Raw genomic sequence first — 22,966 nt, 5'->3', positions numbered from 1 at the left:
GTTTAACATGAAACATGGTTTATATCAGGCAATCATTGACTCTCCCCTTCAGTATGATTCAAGAACTCCAAATCTGATGATACTGTTTTAAAACTGTAATGTGATCCAGGTTTTAGGGTCTTCCAAAATGTCAGGAAATGGGTGACAGAAAAGTAAAGTTCAACTCTTATGCTGTTAAAGCAGAAATCTTGGACAAATTATAGCTAAAGAAGGCAACACTTATCCCACAATAAAGGGTCCCTGTCATTTAAATCATTCTCATTTGTAATTCAGATTTCAAACCAGGAAGTACTTCCATACAGTTTTCTCCTACCATCTGTAAGTTAAAACGTTAATTATTAGGGGTAGTAATGACCCATCAGCCATATACAAAAGGAAACAAAAATTGAAAGCCATTCTTACCTGTGCTTCTCCAAGATCGTTATTTACCACAGTGAAGTTTAGTCCAAGTTCTTCCACATCACCTTCATAGCTCTTGAGAAAAAGCAAGTTTTTGTACATTTCTGGATCTAGTGAAGCTAAATGATGAATGTCAACGTCCGCACTTGTTCCCAATAGTTTAGAGAGAAAGAAACTGGCAAACGGCAGCTCCACCAGCATGTTTTCATAAAGAGCCTGAAAAACAAAGCAATTAAATGCATGAGATTTTTATTGTACGTGCAGAATTTCTGAAGGCTATGATCTATTTCTCTACTTTTTGGTAATTCTTCTTCCTTTGGTGATTGAATAGGACCTGCTGATACGGCAACAGCCCAGGTATCCATCCGAAGTCTGAAACTGGAATACTCTTGTGAAATACCAAGCTCCCAAGTTCTACAAATTAATTACGTGGTGATCTAAAAGGTAAGATCGCTGCTTATGTGTCATGAGTCTTCTTGTCTGAAGTACAGTAACAAACAGGAAGTGTATCAATCGCACAGATTGGCAAGAAAAGCAAAGGTCACTAAAGCACAATGCATCTGCATTAAGAATGTCTTCCTAAAGGCACTTGCATCCCTACCTCCATTAGCATCATCACGAGCAGCAGTTTTCCATTCACACCAATTGCTACATGTAAAATAGTCTGACCCTTAAAAACAACAATGCAGATCCAGTATATTTTAAAATACAAATTCATTGCTGCGTATTTTGCTGAATTCTAATGTCTAATGGCATTATCAAACCATCCTAATTTCCAAGCTGAGAGCTCAGGACAGACAGATGAAAACTCCATAGGCAAGAAAGAAAAAGCAGCGCATGCGAAAAGGAGAAGTAAAAGCCTTTAAAACACAACATTTCTGAAACATGCTGTCTGTGAATAGCCTTTCCCTTTGTCCATTTGTTTGCCACACCAGCATCTCTAAAAACGACAACCTGATCTTCACAGTATCATTAGCATCACTGCGAGGCTGATCAGAAAAGGCATCACCAACAAAACATTTTTGACTTTTCAGTATTCAAGAGCAGTGTTCTGTCTCATCTTAATTCCTCTGCAATCTGCTGCATACTTTGGAAAGGAAGCACAATGAGAAGGGGGAACAAAACCCAAACAAACCAACGAAAACCCCCAAGGAAACAAGACTAAATGTAGCTGTAATCACTCAATGATATTCCAACAATTGCATTAAGAAAAATATACACAATTCCCTCAACTTCTAAAAGAACATTTCCATGAAGCAAGTTAGACCTTGCAGAAAGAATTCAGAGTAACGAGTTCAAAGCCAAAGGGTGCATTATATTTAGAGCCGTATGATTTATTCAAGGTGTAGAAGTCGAAATCTTCATTTGTATAGTTGACTTTAAAAGCAAACTAGAGGGATAAATCATTAATTTGCAATGTGTAAGGTCACTGTTTGCTGTTCCTGCATTAGTAACAATAAAGCCATTGTAATTCCTTAAATACATCAAAGCTACCCGAATTTAAAATAGAATTCCATCTATGACTCATAAAATGTAAATGTAGAGGTGCAATTTTTTACACAAGGCAGGTTTAAGCCTTTAGAGCATTTAATATACAAGGACTAATAAATGATAGCACTAAAAACTATGATCACATCAGCTAAATGGATTATAAATTAAATTTCCATAATGTATGCAACTGAAATACAAATGTAGACATAAATCAAGGTATTTTCTAAACACAGGTTAATTACACAAATTCAAAACCTGTCTATTTTTTATGCAAAATAATCCACTTAACATTTTTCAAACCAGTCTTAAGTCTCAGCCACTTGCAACACTTGATCCTAGAAGCCCATCAATAATTCCCTGTCAGGAAAAAACAGCAATAGGTATATTGAAGAAACTTGTACGTTATTTTTCAAGTGTCTGTCTTTTATGAGTGTTTATTGCTAGAAATTGTGCCAAAATGATTTGAAATAAAAAGGATTAATTATAGTAGAAGCTTTTTAATATAAGTGAGTGCAGCTGCAATGCAATTAATGCAAATTGTGACGCTATCAGGAAAATAAATGTGAACAACATCACCGGCTATTTCTGTTTGCTGCCAAATAACTTCAGTAATTTACTACATTAAGAATCAATAAAAAAATAATGCATTTCAAATGCATCACTATTAATCTTCAGGTAGTTCCAAAGTGAACATTTATAACTTCATCTAAAAACTATATAAAGCATTTTTAAATAAACTGAATTGTGCAACTTGAGAATAACTTTAATTACTCCGTCTCTCAGCTAAGTGATTGAAACATTAAAACCAAAGTATTTTTGGAAACAAGACAAACAGCAGTGTTTTAATTACTTTGAAAGTCAAGCTATCCTAATAAAGTTTAATTAAAAAATGCACTAAAACTTTGGTAAATAAAATCATGATAAACTTTGGTGCTGTTTCCAAGGGGTAAATTACACCATTACAGCTCCAGCTGAAACTGGGTAGGGACAGCAGGACCATTTTTTCAGTGGCAGCACAATCTTCGAGCAGCCAGATGCTCATAGAAGTCCACTCTGAAAGGTATTTCTCTCTTATTACAGCTAAGCAAATGGCCACAAGTGGAGATTCACTCCTCCTATCCCTTCCCTTAGGGAACTGTCTTGGGGAGCTAGAACTTACCACTGTAACAAGCCCCTACCTACACTGTGTTATCCTGCAGTCCCATAAACTGATTTACATGAAGCAAAACAATCCTGATAGGAAGTCATGAATGGAACAACCAGCATTCAAATATGACATTGCACATCTAGTTTCTAACATTTAGATGAGAAGGGGAGAGGAACAAACACTTCAACAGAGCCTACAAGGGACCTTTCCCCTTGTTTTCATCCTAATGAGAGTAATACCTGACTAGGACTACACATGGTAATTATTGCAATAGTATTTAATGATCACATGAGGCATTGTTTAAGTATGATCACACCATTTAGAATATAGCTCTTGAAAGAAAAGAGTTTGTTCCATGTTTTAAAACCAGAAAAAAAAAGAAATTAAGCAGTCAGAACACTTCAGACAAATTAGCTATGCATTGTAGAGGACAGATATGGTACTAAGGGCCATGTTTTAGCACCAGACTTGGCAGAATTAGATAATGGTTGGACTCAATGATCTTAAAGGTCATTTCCAACCGAAACAAGTTTTGATTACAACCAGTTGACTGAGGTTCCAATTGTGTACACAAATTCACAGATGAACCAACTAAACCTCCCTGACTGTGAGGCAGCTTTCATGCCTTTACTTATACTTTCAGGTCCACAATTAATTCTGTCATTTATTATTTCAACTAAAATCATTTTTAAGGAAAAAAAACTGATCAGTCATTGCTCCTACCTGCCATTAATCCTTTACAAGCTAGAACTGTGTTTTAAAATCCAAACAATGCTAAAGTCATACCCCTAGAAAGACTCATCTCATGAGCTGAGAGAGTAAATGACTGGGTTTAAATTCAGTTATTTCTCTAATCAGCCCCCAAGACCATAACCCTTTCTATTTCAGTCATTTTAAACAGTTACTATTAAATAATACTTAGCACTTACAGAGTGCAATAGATCTTCAAAGCTGTACAGAATCATTAATAAAAACGATAGAAAAATAGGAAAACCATTAGAACTTCCTTCTACCTTATTATTTATATCCTAGAAATATCTCATCACAGTCACAAAGTCTTTGGGGCCAGCCTTTTCTACACCAATGAAAAAGATAAAACTAATGGAAAAAAGAACCCTAAAAATACAAGCTGCATTAAAATTAACATGCACTCGTAATTTGAAACATTTTGAAAGCTAATGTTTAGTAAGTTCAAGACAAAGTAATTTGTTACAGATACACTTAATAATGTGCTTTAAGGTGAGCAAAACCAAATTGGTATTGTTCCTAACATCTGTATGAATAAAGAAAACTAATTCTTTCAGGTGCATGCAATGCACCTACCTGGTAACTTTCAGTCATTCTCATTTCTCTGAGCTCCACAATAGCAGAGATTCATTCATCTCACTGTAGTGATGGAAAATCTGCTACAATATCTTCCCTACAGGCCTGCCAAAATTCATAGTGTGCCTTTTGTTCAAATACTGCATGACTTCTCCATCTTTCAGAAAATTAAGAGCCCAAAATTCCACACCTATATTCCTATAATTAGGTTTCTGAGAAAGCTTTATTGACCCCTGTTGCGGCAGTGTCAGTATCCTCAGATTTCATTTTTCTCTTTCCTCCAGAAAAAATAAATCCTTTTGTAAATTGGCATTACTTCTGATTTCCCATTCGCTGGGAATTTGAAGGGTCAGTAAGTGTAAGTTCACAGAAGTTCTAAAGACTTGAGGAAGCAAGACTGGGATGAAGTGTCTGCCTGTTCAATTCACTGCAGTCCCTGGCAATACCTGACTTGGATGGCTGGTGTGCGATAAGCACAAAACAAGCTCATGACAGTCTCATGAACACATTACCATGAAAAAGTAAGGATCCATCTCCAGAGTCTTTTGGAGCAGCTCGAATATGATGACCTCAAGCCAATTTAAGTCATATTTCATTTAATCACAAGAATTTTTATTACCAAAATAGAGTGCTTCAGAAATACAGGTACTTGCAGAAAACCATCATTTCAACATCTGAGTATTTTCTTTGTGTTTTAGTAGGAACAGTTATCTCTTACACCATATGTACAACATAAATTGCTGTCAATGTCATCTAGGGGATTTGGAATGATGGGAAAGGGAAGGACTAGAGATACCTGTGGATGCACTGAATAACTGACAGTTATCATTCACTACTGAAGTTCCAGTAAAGGCTTAATAGATTTTTCTTGTCTCAAATTTAAACATAATTTAGTAAGACCTGAAGACAAAAGGAAAACATCTATTCATTCACGTTCTTCTGAAAAAAAATGAAACATTTACTACTATATAACCAACCTGTGGATATGCTTCTAAGACAAATTTATATTTTAATAGCAGTGAAATGAGTACATTTTGAAGACAGTTCAAATAGAATAAAGTATTTCAGTAAATATTCCAAACCTAATTGATTGAAATGGACATAGGTGTTCCCAGCCATGAAGAAAGATCAGGATACCATTACCACACACTCTTAACTGTTTATTTATTCCCTGTCTAGGAACCTGATTTAGAGGCAATAAAATGCAATCAGTACACAAACCAGAAGCAAGAATCATCTGCTAATGGAACTTTTAATTGAGGAGTGCCCACTGACATGAGGTAATTCTTTCCACGCAAAACTCCTTGCAGAGACCTCTATGCACTTTGTCACGGTAAACAATCACTAACATATGCATTAAAGAAAATTTAAATACATTATGACCCAATAAATATAACCATCCATCAATACACACTTTTCCTTCCTAACAAGTTGGGAGTTAAAAATACCACATTTCAGTAGTCTTTTAGTGCTGGACATATATTTACAAGGTTAGTACTAACATAGCTATTTGTAATCATAATATAATTGGTTGATGTTAAACAAACCCGTACACAAAGGAATTCTCAAGCTGAATAGCTACATCACAGAACACATTCAGATTAGTTTACATCTACATTCACAAAACATGAAATAGCATCCATAAGGTATCAGTTTTACTTTCTTATGATCATGTCTCTGCACTGTAAATGTATAATTAAAAGAGCATGTCACTTCCCATGGTAAATTCCTGTTTTGATTCAATTTCAGATGATTCAGGATATTCTGAGACAAATGATCATCAGCTAACATGCTTTTAAGCAAAATGCTGAGTCTACAAAATTATGTGCAGGGTAACTGAAATGAATGAAACAGAAACTTTATGCAAATTAACTCCTCTTTGTACTAGTACTACTAATTCCATGCCTACCTTTCTAGGTACAAGTAGTATCAACTGTAGCTGCAGCACAAATCAAATAAGAGTGTGCTGATTCAAGCCAAGATAAAGTGGATCTTAATTAAATAGACAGTAAGCAAAGGGAAAGGGTAGACCAAATATCAGAAGGCAAAAGAAAAGCCACAAAACACTCCTTAGCAGTCAGAGAAACAGGGGAAGTACAGCAGTGCAATGCTTGATGCACCATCCTACCAAATATTCAAGTATATGAAGCTCCATAACTCCCACTGTAGAATAGAATAGAGCAGAGCAGAGCAGGAGCAGAGCAGGAGCAGAGCAGCTTGCTTTATTTTCTCTCTACAAGATTTTGGCCCAAAATGGGCACACGAGTATGTTACTAGAAACATCTGCTTAAAAGTTTTCACTCCATGTGTGCAGCTTATTAATGATTTAAGTGTTTAAGATCTGATCCAGACCTTGCTGTGAAAAGACTCCCACTGATTCAATCCATTTTAGACATGGCCCAAGAATGATTAAGAACTACTTGTACCATAGACACTGCTCAGCTTCAAACTGTACCTTGCAGCCAAGAATAGTATCTCACTCAACACATGATCTAGCACAGCTCTACCCAAAGTTACACACACTAACCACAAGGCACACTGTCTAAGATATAGAAAAATAATCTAATATATAAGTAATGGTCCTACATTTACTAGTAAGGCAGTAAAATTTGGCTTCAATCTACTATTACACTTCTAAGATTTCATTTTACCACAACACATATTTTTTAACTTTTTTTTTTTTTTCAATTATGCATGTTTACCATTTAGCTATGTCCACAGATTTTAATTCTCTATCTAGTCACTCTTTCTATTTAAGTGGTTAACCAGCATTTCCCCCTCTCAGGTTTCCAGCAGATCATCCAAGAACCAGCATAAAGAAAATCCTCATTTAAGATTCTCAGGTGTTGCTTTCAAACTTGCCTTCTCTCACTATGCTGCTCAAAGTTTTGGCAGCCTGTCAAAATACAAACTCCAGGGTTCTCCTGAGCCAAGTCTGCTACAGTGCCAGAGTTGCAACAGGGAAGTTTGCATGTGGAAAGACTTAGTGCTTCCAGCATAACTAAAGTATATGAAAAGACAGATAAACCAACCAGAATCTTCCCCACAGCTCAATCCTATCTATTGAGAGAGCACAATGATTACAACATCCCATCCATACTTCTGAGACACCAAATGGGACTGCTTTCCAGACATGACAACAAACCTGCTGCACCTAATGCTTTAAAAAGTTAAACCTATTATTTATTTTAACTTTCTGAACCCGTGTCAGTGCGCGTCCTTATTGGGGCACTAGAAAAGAGGCAAAGGTTTGTTTTGTCAAACAGTTCAGTAAGAGTCCCGGGGCTCTGAGAGGCAACAACCATTTTTTAAAGACAAGTTTTACATTTTCAGCTATTTCTACTTCTGAACCGGTCGATTAACACAGAAGATGTCAAGCTGGAAGAAACTTCCTGACGAGAAGAAAAACTAAATTAGGTGTAAATCCATGGTCCTGGAAGTTAAATGCATTTGGATATTAGTATGAAATGGTTACCAAGAGACAGAGAATTTCTATAAATTATTATATTTTAATGTATTTGTTTTCTGATAACATTGAAACTTCTTACGTGAGAGTTTTTGATGGCAGCACTCTTTACATACTGGTTTCCACAAATAAGAAATTGCTGTGGATGCCTGATTGCTTCCTTTGCACGGTATCTATTTTGTTTACAGAGGGGCTTTTAATAATCCACTATTGCTCTCAAATAACCTTGTGTAAAGCACAAAATGGACACATTTTGAAAACAGGTGAGTGAGTATTCAATAACTTAACCAAGACCACAATACTGGCAGGTTTTGAGTAGTATGGTCGTGCCTTATCTTTCTGTTTAATTCATCGAGTCTCTAAATACACTTCCAAAAAGGTGTCTGTGCACCTGGGCAGGGGTAATTATTAAGTAACACTGTCAATTCTTACCTTATGTAAACACACTGCAAATACAAAAACAATTTATGCTTTCAAAATGTTAAATAATAGATCCTCTGATTTTAAAAAAGGCAAAATCAAGGCTATGCTTGTAGCACTCTGCAAGAGATAAAACGTATTTATCTTTATGCTGATCTTTGAAATCCAGTTACAGAAAGCAATGTATTGTTCTGACAGAAGTAGTAAAATTCAAAATTACAATTTTTATTTTTAATTATGTTTAGAACTCCATCTTGACAACTAAGTCCTAGATCAATACTAAATGTTTCTGGAGTGAAGTAACTTCCTCATGATACCACAGCAGCATTCACTTCCTCACTCCAAAAATCTACAGGTGTAGAAAGAAGGAGAAACCTTGGACACATAACATGGGTCATCATTATAAACTACTGTGCTGGTACTAAATCCATCTCCCATTAAAGCAGAAACAGCCTTCAAAAAATATTTTATTGAAATGGCTGATTCAAAAATGCCATTATTTAACAAGTTTGGATGTTGCAGCATCTAGGATGCATTAGCAGAGAATTTGCTTGCAAAGTGGTAGTTTAATCTCCATCAGTTGACTGGCAGCTCTAACAGCACTCTGTTTCAACAACTCAAGTTTGCCAACAACATCCTCTTGAACTGCTTCCAGCTACACTAGAAGGACATTCAACTATATGTTAAATCTCACGGCAAGTCAACAGGATTTTAGCTTCCAAAATAATTCAGGAAGTTAAATGAGACTTTTACATCTTAAATACCTTCAGATTTAGATAGCTGAGTAGCAATCAATATACTTTTTTCCAAAATGGAATTCTTATTCCAAACTAATTAGCTTTACAAAAATTATTTCAAGGGCTTAGAAGTAAATAGCCTCAGTACTAAACCTGAAAGAAAACTGAATTTAATGAACATTTATAATTGTTTTCCTCCTACTTTCTCTCCCCTCCTCCCCACCACTTCATTTTTCATCTAGCTCAAGAAGTGTGTCTTTGCCTTTGAACATTCACATCAAAATACCAAGCACTAAAACTCAAGGAAGATGCAAAATGTATGAAAAACCAAGAATAAGTGAAAGGTAATTTGCACATGACTCTTAAGCATGGTAAATTATCATGGCAAGAATTAAACACCTCAAGCAACTAGAAATTGTTGCTGAAAATATTAATTTCATATATTCCTTTTACATAACTGCAGTTTAATTCCAGAAAGCTCCAGCTTACAAATCACCATAAGCAGAATAGTTTTATTGGCTTCAGTCAACTTAACTTTAAGCAAGAGAATAAGCACAGAAGCAAACATGCATACTTTGCTTAACTGGCAGTCAAGAATCTCTCAAATTCTCTGTGCTTCTCAAGCAGGTAACTTACAAAAATTCATCAGAAATTTGGGTGATATGTAGAAACAGTGTTCAGATCAAATATCTGGAAGTTGTACTTTCTCAGCTCTAGAAAAAAATTATTTTTTTAATCTCAAAAGAATAAAAGAATTACTGAATAGTTTCAATACTGCTCTAATTTTATATTATACAACACTGCTTTTACCTTTCCAAGCATTCTTCCAAGAAAGTAGTAATGTCGGGCGTAGGAGTCTCCAACAAGCATCTGTGCAGCAGGGTTAGGGTAAAGAAGTCCCTCATTGGTGGTCTTAAAAAATCCCTGGTTAGGGTTAAATCCTGATTTAAGTAGTTCATTCAAAAACTCTCTGAAAATTCCACCACCATCAATACCAGCTTCATCAAGACCATGGGCATTAAGTAAGTGAACACGAATGCGCTTTTTTAGGTCAGGTTCTGCAGAGAAAGGAGAGAAAAAACTCAAACACAACTCTCTGCTTGAATTTTCTTTGGATAAAAACATGTGTAAGTACATATACAAACAAATCTACAATAATATATCAAAAAAAAAAAATTGAATGAGCAAATGGCAAAAATCTATTGCTAACTTGAATCTGGGAATATGCAGCATGTGAAACTCACTTTGCACAAAGGGTGTTACTTTTAAGTCATCCACCGGTGGCTATTACAGGACATTTTGGAAATTGCAGGCACAGAGGGAAGAATGAAATAAATGCTTGCACATTAGTAAGCATATAAAAGCACAGATCCACAAGAACCAGCTTAGTACATTTCTGATATTCTGAGCTTGTTTTCTTAATGACCTCAGTTAAGGTATTGCAGAAAGTAAATAGCTCTCCTTTCAGGGCCAGTAGACAAACTGGATGCCTCTTCCAAATCGCTGTTCTTCACTTTCTTCTGATCAATTCTAGGACCTTATCTATCACCTGTTCTCTCTCCCTAGATCGATTTTAATCAGTTCAGTCTACATTGAAACTGCTTCTCTTGCAATTTTCAGGAATTCTTTCTTTTCTGATTTCCTGCATGGAGCTCATGTGGCCTACTCCAGAAATTACTTTTCTTTCAAAAACCAAACAATTACACTGTCTCATCTTAAAAAAAAAGACAGACTAACCTTCTAATTGAGTTGTTACCAATTCTAAAAAGCACTGTGCTGCACTAATACAGCACTAGATAGCACTCTCTCTGTATGTGTGTATGTATATGGGTGCATATACGTGGTGTGCAATACACAGATTTTCAAACTTCAATGGCCAGCTACCACCATGGCCTCTGTACCTGTAAACAAGACAGGAATCTTTACCTAGTGATTACTTTACTTTCAAGTCCCCTGCTACGAGCTTATTAGGTTCTCTCTTGTCACTGTTTTATGAGTAATTTTCTTCCTAAGAAAAGGCTGAAAACATTAGCTGCAACTATATACAGATAAATTATATGCAGATAAATTTTGTGTTGATACAAAAGCTCTTTTTGCTAAACTGAAGGCTTGACAGAATCACAGAACAGCTCAGGCTGGAAGAGACTTCACATGATCAAAAATCCCCACGTTAAACGCAAGGCCAGTTTCCAAGCTAGATCAGAATGCTCAGTGCCTTGGTCTGAGTTCTTCAATGTTGGTGACTTCACAGCCCCCCTGGACAGCCCATTTCAGTGCTTAATAAGTCTGTCAAATATATTTTACATGTATGTCCAGCAAAAATTTTCCTTGCTGCTATATGTCACTACTGCACCTCATCAAACTGGCTTCTGTAACTTTCCACTTGCAGTGAAGTTACAGCTTCTCATTAGCCACATGTTTCACTCTCTAACAGCCATAGTGTACCTAGCAAATCCTCTGCAGTTTTGATATATTTGTTGACACAGATTACCAAAGCAGTTAACACCTAATGAACTACAAACATAAATAAATATACAAAGTACAGTTACTTGGACAAGTAAATGGGAAGGAAAGCCCCACAGAAGAAGTTTAGAATTAAGAAAGGCTGTGTTAAAGAGAATGAGACTGCAATAGTCAGAAAGAATGTGAATGAGAATTACTTTATGGAAAAATTAGGAAATTTATAAGAACTTTTACACCTTGCAGCACTTTTAACATCTTATTCAAGTAAGCAAATATCCAGCTACAAGGTAAAGAATAGTTAAGTGTTATAAACAAGGTGATAATAACTTTACTGTAAACCTACCATTTTCAGGAGAAAGTTTATCATAAGCATCTTCATAAATATAATTTCTTCTGATAGTGACATTAATTCCATCCAAAAATGGCCCATCTCCTTGAACCTCTTGTTTATCAGCATAGATCAGTCTTTGAAAAATCTGTTAAAAGATGACTCATGTCATTGTGCAGTTCTAAATATTCGGTAAGAGATTCACTACCTTTGCTGTCCTTAGAGCTGCTTCTGGGCACTCAACTTTCAAGTGATTTGTCTTTTCCTTCACTAAGCTGCAGAAACATAATACAGCCATGTCCCAGGGAACAGAAGAAGTGACAGACTCACAACTTGTCCATGCTCAGATACCATCTTCAGTCCTTTCTGAGGCACATCTACAGACATTGTGTTAGTGATTTCACTTCCCTCTCCCTAACTCCCTGAGTTTTAAATGTAAAGTATTCAAAAACAATGGGGGAAACTCATGTGTTTTGCACACTCAGAAGCTATCCTCAATAACAGTAAATAATGTATGTTTTTTGTAATGCTTAGGAACATTCCCACTAACAAGAAATTAGGTATCAATTCTCTCAGGAGCTATAAGCAAATAATTCAAAGCAAAATAGTGGATAGCATTGTCACATTAAACGATGAACCAGAGCACCTGAAAAAAGAATGCCAGCTAAAGTACAAACTGAACTTCACATTATCCCTTCACAAGTCTCCTCAACAGGAACCTCTTGCAGTTCAGCTGAAGAGCAGCTGTGGCTAGCTGCATTTCTATGCCAAGACAAAGCATGGGAGGTGGTTGCCTTACATACGAGTGTTCAATATACCCTCAATGCAGGGAATGCCTGTTTCCTACATCCTCTGTTCAATATACCCTCAATGCAGGGAATGCCTGTTTCCTACATCCTCTGTTCAATATACCTTCAATGCAGGGAATGCCTGTTTCCTACATCCTCTGTTCAATATACCCTCAATGCAGGGAATGCCTATTTCCTACATCCTCTGTTCAATATACCCTCAATGCAGGGAATGCCTGTTTCCTACATCCTCTCTTGCACCTTTCCCATATTCCATAAACAGTCTAGTACATTTTCCAAGGGATGTAATCTCCCCAAAGTATCACAGATTGCTTTCTTAACTAAGAAGACTAACACAGTCTCCAGGGATGCTTAAAAAAAAAAAAAAAACACCATAAAAAAACCCAAAAACCAACATTTTGTTGGAACAACTGTTTCATAGAAGCCTGGAAAAAAAAAACCACACTCTTTTTCTACCAAAGCCATCACTATCTTTTTTAACAAATGCTGATTTACTTTCCCTGTGGAACTATTCTTCATTTTGCACCATAGTGTTTCCAAGACAATTCAGGGTGCAGTTTTTAAGTAACAGATACTGTTCAGAAGAAAAGCAGTTTAAAAAAAAAAAGGGGAATAACAGTTTTGAAAAAATATATATGATGCAAGTAACTTTGGCAACAGAACTAATATATTTAAAAAATCTAGAAAATATTCAAAAGCATAATCTTTCAAGTTTTAAACCACACACTATTATTTATCACAGTATAACTTAGGTTGGAAGAGACCTCGAGGATCATCGAGTCCAACCTATCAACACAGACCTCATGACTAGACCATGGCACCAAGTGCCACGTCCAATCTCCTCTTGAACACCTCCAGGGACGGTGACTCAACCACCTCCCTGGGCAGCACATTCCAATGACGAATGACTTGCTCCGTGAATAACTTTCTCCTCACCTCAAGCCTAAACCTCCCCTGGTGCAGCTTGAGACTGTGTCCCCTTGTTCTGGTGCTGGTTGCCTGGGAGAAGAGACCAACCCCTTCCTGGCTACAACCACCTTTCAGGTAGTTGTAGAGGGCAATGAGGTCACCCCTGAGCCTCCTCTTCTCCAGGCTAAACAATCCCAGCTCCCTCAGCCTCTCCTCACAGGGCTGTGCTCAAGGCCTCTCCCCAGCCTTGCTGTCCTTCTCTGGACATGTTCAAGTGTTTCGATGTCCTTCTTTATGTTCAGCTACTTCAGCTATGAAGCAGAAATTTAATCTCTAGGTGTTATTTTCCCAAAATGTACATCCTTCAACTCATTCTGAGTAAATCCACCCACTGCACCTAAGTCTCCAGAGTCTTGACTTCGAAATGTGTTTAATAGAGAGAACACAACTAGTTAGTGCTCTGCTTACCACAAGAGGGTGCACTCACGTAGATCAATCACTGAATCAGGACTGCAGTTTATTACAAACATACAACTGCTCTCATACATTTTGGAATACATTCCTAATTCTATAAAGGGTAATATAACTAGTAAGAGAAAAGTAATTAACTTCAAATATTCAGCTGCTACAAGAGTAGAAGAAAACCAACCAAAAAAAACGCAGATTAGAAATCAGGTACCTTTACTCTTTCTTCAAAAGGAACTACAAAAGGCAGCTCTGTCAGAATTGCAAGCTGTCGTTCTTCAGATACAGACAGAGGAGCTGGTTCCAAACCCACTTAAAATAGAAATAATAATTTTTAAAATGTTGGAAATAACATTTTTTTTTAAAAAAAATCCATTTACTTTTTATCAGTAACTGAAATTACTTGGCAGGAAAATACATACAGAAAAATAATTCATTTACTAAACAGTCACACAAAGTCTTTACCCCTCTTTCAGCGTTAGTTTCTAACTGAAATATAAGTAGCGAAAACAAACTGAAAGTGTGTATAAAATAAGTACTCCTGTATATTTTATTTTATTCAGAAGGCAAAAAATCATTTGCTTAGTGACATTTTAATTTTTCAACTAAGAGAGAATACATGACAGAAGACAATTAATTAAGAAGCCGTGAGTAATCAGAATTATCATCAGAGGAATACACAATATTCCCATCCTGATGATCAAAACAGATCAAAGGTGCCATGCTTCCAACTACAATATCTACTTTGAATCAAATAATTTTAGGTATAAAAACTAAGAATTGAACCAAATCTAATTAAACTAACAAAAAGGCAACATTATGTTCTCAACAGCAAGGTCACAGTGACTGTGTTAAAGCCCAGTCACTACAGGAACAGTGGAAAGAGTATCAAGAAGTTGTAGAATGTGCTTAAGAAAAAAAAAATATTAGAGAATAATTCAAAAAGAAATAGCAATAGCATGGGATTCCCAAGTTATCATGAAACTCCTTTGAACCTTCTTAGATCAACAGAGCATGTTTTTAGGAAACATCTTAACTTAGAGTGATGCATGGAAGCTACCTAGGCTAGCTTCATGGTAGGAAACTCAGTTGCTGAGAACATAGTTGACTGTAAATTAATTAAATCCAAAGAAATAAACACACAAAACACAGTGTTGCTCATTGACTAGGCAATGCAGTTAATGGTCCAAAGGAAACAAAACCCACAGCTCCTTAGCTGTTCCATTTTCATCTTTAATGACCACCTTACTGAAAAAAATACTCCAGAGTCGAGACCATACTACAAATCTGACATAAATACTTCACATTACTGCCCCTTCTGTGAGTTTCTGATGACAGTTTCAAGTTTTCCCTTTGGCTCCTACCGGTGATGACCAGCATCTTCCTCCCCTTCTGCAGCTGGACTGTTCTTTTCTATGTTATTTTTTTCCCCACTCCTCAAAGCACTTTAAGTAGGAATATTTTAAGCACCAATTTAACATGACATGGCCCAAAACATCACATACTTGATGTATATTTGTTTGGGGCAGGTTTCAACATTGCAAGCCCTTGGAATTTCTGATAAAATGCTTATCTGTGATCACCTTTGGTTTACTTAGTAAACATTTTTAATTAAAGTCAATGTATGCAGCCTATTAAGCTAACAGTTAAAAGCATTTTAAATAAAAAGTGCATGTACAGCAAAGGTAAACTACTACATGACTTGACAGTTCAATTATTCTGGTCAATTAGTCAATTTTATCTGCATTTCTCCATCACAGCTTCTTTCTTTAAAGAGAAATATGGGATGGAGTCATCAATACAGAGGGCATTTAGAACTAACGAGTCTGCCATTTAAGTAAATGAAAAAGCACAAATAAACATGACCATATGTGATTCAGCAGTACTTTCATGCTAATTGGCTTTAACCCATATGGAGTTAAGAGAGACTAAACAACTCATGTGCACATTGTTTCCTGCTTGTTCTCGCATATGTTCACTGCACTCTCTAGCCTGATTTCACATGAAAACAAAGTTTATATAAACACACTGTGCCATCTTTACTCAACATCTCGTCTCCAATACACCTTTTGAGCGAAACAGCTGAACCTAAATTTTGACACAGAATAGGAGATTCAAAGACACAGAATAGGAGATTCAAAAATACTACATTTTGTGAAAATCTGCAACTGGACAAAGAGGAGAAATTCCTTTAGTGACCTAACCACAGAAGCAGTAAGGAGAGCTCAGTTATCTGCTCTGTTCAGTGTGTCAAGCTTGTTTGACAGCCAGCCAGCAAAGGCCCTGCACTGCTGCTTGGCACCAAACCAGTGCATGCATTTCTTTATCCATCAGCTGCCCCAGACCAAGGCATTAATGAAACAGAAGGAACTGGTGCTACTATGGGAAGGAAAACAAGGGAAAGAACTCAGGGTACTGCATGTATGAGCGGAATGAGACTAGTAGACTCATAACATGGGGGAGACTCTGAAAGTAATAAACATGGAAGAGGTCTGACAGCGGAGAACATCACAACAGTATGGCTGTCAAGAGTCATGTAGGTCAATGGAAGAAGCAGGGATTACTGATAGAGAGTCCAGAAGGTACTCAGGACACAGGCCTGTTGAAGCAAGCTAAAAATCCTGCTCTTAAGATGCCATACTATCAATTGCCTCAAATAGGCTATTTCCAAAGAGAGAAACTAAACTGAAAAAATATTCAAATCAAAATTCTAAGGAGTACTTAAACTGGACCAACTAGCTGTTATCTCACAACTAAACAAACAAGGTAACCAGAGTAAACTTATACCGCCATAGCTATTCAAATAAAAAATAACATTGTAAGAATTCCTTAGACTTCAACCTTGGACCAACTCCTTAATTCTGTATAACTCTACCGCAGCATTCAAAAGCTATGGTCTTCTCTAAAAGATCTGCTACATCTGCCTAAGGGACTCAAGCAGATTACATCACCTTAAAAAGAGTATGGACTCCGGTAGATGAATCGCTTTACTGCCTAAGGGCCCCATTTTTCATTCATTATTAAATCTTCACAAGTACTAGTGATGTAATTATTTTTTTACCTGAGCATAGCAAGGTAAAATTCTAGCCTAGTGATACTACTAAATTATGAAAAGCTGAAAGAAACAGACTGTCTACAGGAGAAAGCACATTGCCGCAACTGAACTAGTGTACATTGAGTGCTAAGTTTGTCCACTTCTCTCATCTTTCTTTGGAAGTTCTATGAAGTGCAGATATATTGCAAAATTCAAGGGGCTACATTTCTGCCTTATCTGATTAGAGGCAATGTTTGTAAACAGTAATTCAGTTACCACTGAGCTTGTTTGCAACAGTTTAATATATAATAAAGAAGTATCTTTATAGTACACAGTAAAAGCAACAGACTTTTATACATCAATATCTAACACATATCATCTGTCCACCTCACCACTTCCCTTCATCGACAGTAGAAGCTGGGGAAAAGCTGTTATACATTAAATATTCTCAAGACATACACACACATTTGTACACAAATATACAGGGTTTTTTAAATATCTGAAAACTATGAAAGATTGCCTTGCTTTTGGCTATTAGTAAGACTTTTTTAATACAAAATAAAGAATATTCTTTGTACAGGATAAGCTGTGTAGCAAAAATTGCATAGACAGCATCTTACCATCCAAAGTAGACTGCAATGGTCCTATTCTTCCCATTCTTCTGACTCTCCAGACATGTCTAGCAGATGGCACATACAGCTGTGTAACCTAATAAATTAACAGTATTTTAGAGTTCAACCTATGACTGTCAAATTTCCTATTACAATTTACTATTACATAGTAAATACATTAAAATGTCACATCCAAAGCTATGTCTGAACTCCTCCTTATATTTGTTCTTTAAAGCTGAGCTGCAAAATTCACAATGTAACATGAAGTCCATCTGTAATTTAAAAATACCATGCAATGTTACCTTAAGTCCTGGTATTTAAGATAGCAGAGAAGCTGAGATGTCAAATAAATTGTTCACTTCTTACTGAGGTTAGCATCACAGTTTATGACTACTACTCTTTTTTTCTAAGGTGTGTAGGCGTGATTTCATAATTATGATAAAAAGCTGTCATACAGAGAAATGGGAATCTTGAATGTAAGCCAAGCAAATGTGCAATCATTAATAACAAACAGAAGAGTTTACTGGTAACTGTTCCATGCAAAACTTCCAACTGTTAAGGCATCTAACCATGCATAGTGAAGCCTATTTGAGCTGTAACTAGCTACTCAAATATTCAAAGGATGTACTTGCACATACATATCAGCATTTTCTTTTGCACACACACAATCAGTTTTTAAACTCAATGTCATTTTTTTCAAAAGCTCTTAGGAAAAGAAAACTCTAGGTGAGAAAATGCTACTGAACTTTGTTTTCTTTTGGAAAACCACTTTGAGGGGGTTTTCCCCATGACAGAGTAATTATTTTCTTCAGCACTTTTATTATGAGAAGTACTTAAAATAGCTAGAACATGTAAGTCTAACAAAACGCTACCAGATTTTCAACTCTGCTACAAAAACAGATGACTTACAACATTGCACTGTAGAGGAAGTTCTGCTTAATGAATTGGAAATGTGAATTGACAGGTATTTCATAACAGATGCAAGACTTCTATGTTAGAGAAAAGCAGCATTACTCCAGCTTTTAAACCGCACAATTCGTGTGTCATCATTAAAACTATCAGGAATCAAACACATTAGCACTGAAATTTTGACAGCTGTACGGCTATGTGGAAAAAGGACATTACTCCTACCTTATCTGCTTTAATGTTTTCTTGTTCTGAGAGCCAGTGATTTGGTGGGCAGAAATTCCTCCTTGTGTCTCTAGATTTCAACATTTTCACTAGGTTTGTGATGACCTAGGTGTCAAACACACATACATTCAAAATACACTGTGAATGAAGCTGTGCAATCCACAAGCAAAAACTTTAAGAATGTATCTTCCAGTAAAATATAAATAACAATTTAATACATAACTTACAAAAACTTACTCTCATTCTAAGATACTTAAGTGTAAGAACAAGTAATTGTGGCTCATTTTTCAGTCACCACAAAAGTATCATTCCAGTATATAAGAACAAGGACTACCCAAGACTTGCACGCCTAAAACTGCATGTGCCACTTTGTTGAAAGAGAATGGTTACCAAATATTCTTCTGGTGATCACCCTAAGAAGCACAAAAAGCATCTACAGTGCTTCACATGTGTGTAGAGGGTGGTAGTTGTAATTTTCATTTAACACACATATATACACTGTATCATTGCAATGTTATTTACAAAGCCAAATGTGTTCTGTAAAAGCCCTTCACTGTGTTAAGGTAGTAGGCCCTTTTCCAACAGAAGGTATAAAGCATTTACCTGAAAACCCACTATTTTTAATTCCATTCTATTCACAAGGAATTCAAATGATGAAAGGAAATGATATCATTTTTATAACCACAGTCAGAAAATGACTGAATAGTTATTCACATCTTCATATGAAAATTGAGAGGCTGAGAACAACAGTTATCACAGGGAGTAGGGTGTTTGCAATTTTAATGTTTTTCTTGGATGTTTCTTCCAGTCCAGGAATCCTTCCCTCCAAAGCAGAACCAACTTAGCACAACACTACATAAAACATAATTAAGCGGAATCAATAGAGAATTAAATTACCAGGCTAAGAAGACATTATCACGGCTACAATGAACAGACATCTGTTTTGCAACTTAGAGCTACAGCACTTGTAAAATTAATAGGAAAAAAAAATATAGACAAAGCTTTTCTGAAGTAATCTTGCTAAAAGACAGTTCTTAATGGGCAGGTGTCAAGAGTAACAAAGAGTTTAATGGGCCTTCTAAGGAATTCTGTGCCTAGATACCACACAAAGGACCTTTTAAGATCTACTTTGTAAAGTAAGGTCTTGAATGAAGACAGAACAAAGAATGCTATTAAGGGAATTGTCTGATTACACAGGAATTTTCATCACCTTGGCCTTATAAAACTCAGTGCAGGTTAGGTAAGTCACTGAGAATCTGTAGCTCCATTACCACTGTACATAAAAGATTTTTTTAAAAGCTTTAAAAAAAGAAAAAGAAGAAGAAATTATCCATGTGAAGGCCATGCTAATGAAGTATTTTACAAGCAGTTAAAGAATCCTTAAAGGAAGCTGAATTAAAATTAGATGAGATCGCAGTTCCTCCTACATAATGAACGGGTACTGAAAACATTAGCAATCTGAACTCAGGGCTCCTTTGTAAAAAAACTGTATGTATGTAGTTCACTGAAAGGAAAGAGCCTTTTCAATCAATATCACAGTCAGTATTTCTTTTCAATAGAGCACCAAGTGCAAGTAACATTCAAAACTGAAGTTCAGCAAAATTAGCAACTTATTTTTGCAGTATTAAGCCAAGATAGTGAAATCATTCTTTCATTTGACAAAATTCATTGTCATGTATGGAATCTGTAACAGTTGACTACACTAATCACTATCATACTGAGACCAAAAAGGGGAATTCTGTCAAATAAAGACATTTCCATATTTACATCTTACCAAAGACTTCCAATCTGTTAGCAAATACACACACAATTGTTAGCATTCTCATCTGTATTTGTGTGCATAAACATGGGAATGTGTACCATCAAACACCAGTGACAAGGAAAATATTCAAAACAGGTGTGAGAAATTGAAAGAAAAACAAAAGAATAATATTAAACAAAAGCATAGATGATAGGGAAGGATTGCACCTTTCTCAGTGTAAGCAGCTTGCAAAGCTTGATGTCTCATGCATTTGACAGCGTAAAGGAAGTATAATAGTACTTTCTACTTAAATTTGTGATTAACTACTTGAGCTTTGTTTTAATGATCTGGAAGAAGATACTGCTTCCTGCTTACTGGCAGAGACTATTTTGAGGCTGCTCTTAGGAATGACTTAGTGCTGTGTACAATAGCATTCTTGATGAGATGAACTTCAGATGTACTGAATTTTTATCTTTACAAAAAAACTTCTGAAGAAATAAGGTAAGTTTTGTTATTAGCTACTTCTTTTTTTGGGTAGAAGAGGGTATCTTGAGGACTCTGCAAGATTTACACTTGCAACTCCGTTAAGAGAAGACAATTCTGGCTCTTGAAAAGAGTACACTGAGTTTAGAAAGTTGCATGTAAGTTTCATTTCTGACTGCCTAAGTGCAACAGCAAAATAAAGAGAAGATATAGAGGATGGAGTAACACAAACTGAATACATGAAAATACAACTATCATGCTATCCTTTCTGGAAAACTAGAAATACTGGGGGTTTTACTTGTGACCTTTAAATTGAAAGTTTATTTGGCAATTTAAAGACAAGTAATTAAATTAAATTGTGCAAACATATATTAGATCAATCCATGCAAATTACAGATTCAGTGGTGCATTAGGACTGTATTCAATGCAATCAAAACATTATCAGTTACTCTCACTGCTATTAATGCTTATGCTCATAAGTGAAATGTGTTGTAAAATCAGGCAGAATAGGCTGGATAGAGGCTATCTTAGACTTGTAGAATGAATAAGCATTCCTTAATTAGCCCATCAGGTTAAGTGCAAGCCTTAATGGGCCTTTCCTAAAGTCTAGCATGACATCTTTCTCCAAACATGGCCAAGAAGAAAGTTCCATTAGCAATATTAATACAAGCTTAGTTGATCATTTTCATTCAATTAACTTCTTTCAATTAAATAGATAGCTTGACAAAAGCAGTGATAAAAAGACCTGAAGGGACAGCTGATGACTCGAACTGAACATTAGTGTGCGAGAGGTCGCCAGTATCAAACAGACTGTAAATCTAGCATTCAATTTGGAAAATGCATTTCTTCTGCTCCCACTTCTTTAATGAGCAATTTTAGCTGACTAGATGTGTTTGCTGCAGAATCTTCATGACAAGTCAAGCACTCTTTTTCCTTTTTTCTTTTTTTTTTGACAACAGTTATATTAGGTTTTTTCCTGCCAATGTTTTCAGCTTCTCTTAACTCATGCCTTAGGTAAGATGCCAAGGATAATAGATACTCTTTATAGATGTATTTCTGCTAATTTTAAGTTTACAATTGCTAAGCTTGATTCACTGGTATTCCAGCATATCCAAAGGCAGTAGTACCAACACAGTTTAGCAGAACACCAACAAAGCCAATACACCATGGTAACAATTCAGTGAGGCCTCTAATACAGGAATACTTGAGTAAACATACAAGCCAGTTAGAATCTCACACCTACATAAAGTTAAAATGACATGCTTAAGTACTTCACTGAATGGGAGTCCAACTTAAAACCTATATTCTGTACCATAACTTTTTTATAAACATGATAAGCAAGAAAAATAAATTAGGAAGCAAATAATTCTCTTAGTTTTGTAGAATTTAACTACTCAAGTTTTAGCAATTGCACCAAACAGGAACCTTCCCAAATCCATATTCCTTGCAACAATATTTACAAGTGTAATTAACAGGGGAAAAAAACACCACAAAGCTAATCTCATCTCTTCAGCAGAAGCCTGAAAATCTTACTTAAATATGTGCTGAAATTGACACCATTTACCTTGAACAACTGAATCCACCTTTTCTGTTCTGTCTGTATACACTGCTGCATTTCTGTATTTTTTGTTACTCCAACACTTCTAAATGCTGCAATATATTCTTCACGAATCTCCGGTTTTGTTTCTGGATAAGCCAACTTTATGATTCCTAAGCACGCATCGCGAAGGCAGCGTGATAATATTACAAGCTCTTCTAGTGTAAAAGGCATCATGGATGATTGTCTTTGACCTACAACTACACAAAACATGTTTCCTTAAATGACTTTTTCTTAATCTGTGTTGCCATAAAAGAACAATTCTTTAATTGTATAAATTCACACACAATATCTAAAAGTAGGGAAAGTAGGGAAAGCAAGAATCACCCAAAAAGAGAATGAGTAGGCACTTATAAAGTCAATTGGGTTTTGCAACTGTTTGCACTCACAGTGATTTTAATTATAACATTCT

General features: G+C 36.0%; 1 protein-coding gene across 1 annotated transcript in view; it reads right to left on the bottom strand.

Annotated features, from left to right (window-relative positions):
• Positions 1–22,966, bottom strand: part of UBE3C (ubiquitin protein ligase E3C) — a 62,682-nt gene that overhangs the window by 13,957 nt on the left and 25,759 nt on the right. Inside the window, exons 13-19 of the mRNA XM_068146016.1 lie at positions 22,522–22,754; positions 18,734–18,838; positions 17,612–17,699; positions 14,172–14,269; positions 11,790–11,922; positions 9,794–10,041; positions 403–615 (exon numbers count right to left, since the gene is read on the bottom strand). Coding sequence (XP_068002117.1) covers positions 403–615; positions 9,794–10,041; positions 11,790–11,922; positions 14,172–14,269; positions 17,612–17,699; positions 18,734–18,838; positions 22,522–22,754 — 1,118 coding nt within the window. The remainder of the gene's footprint in view (positions 1–402; positions 616–9,793; positions 10,042–11,789; positions 11,923–14,171; positions 14,270–17,611; positions 17,700–18,733; positions 18,839–22,521; positions 22,755–22,966) is intronic.

The sequence above is a fragment of the Melanerpes formicivorus genome, unplaced genomic scaffold, assembly GCF_026170545.1.
Source record: "Melanerpes formicivorus ecotype bairdi unplaced genomic scaffold, bMelFor1.0.p_v2 SCAF_13, whole genome shotgun sequence".
Classification (NCBI taxonomy): domain Eukaryota; kingdom Metazoa; phylum Chordata; class Aves; order Piciformes; family Picidae; genus Melanerpes; species Melanerpes formicivorus.
This window is presented reverse-complemented; position numbering and strand designations above follow the sequence as displayed.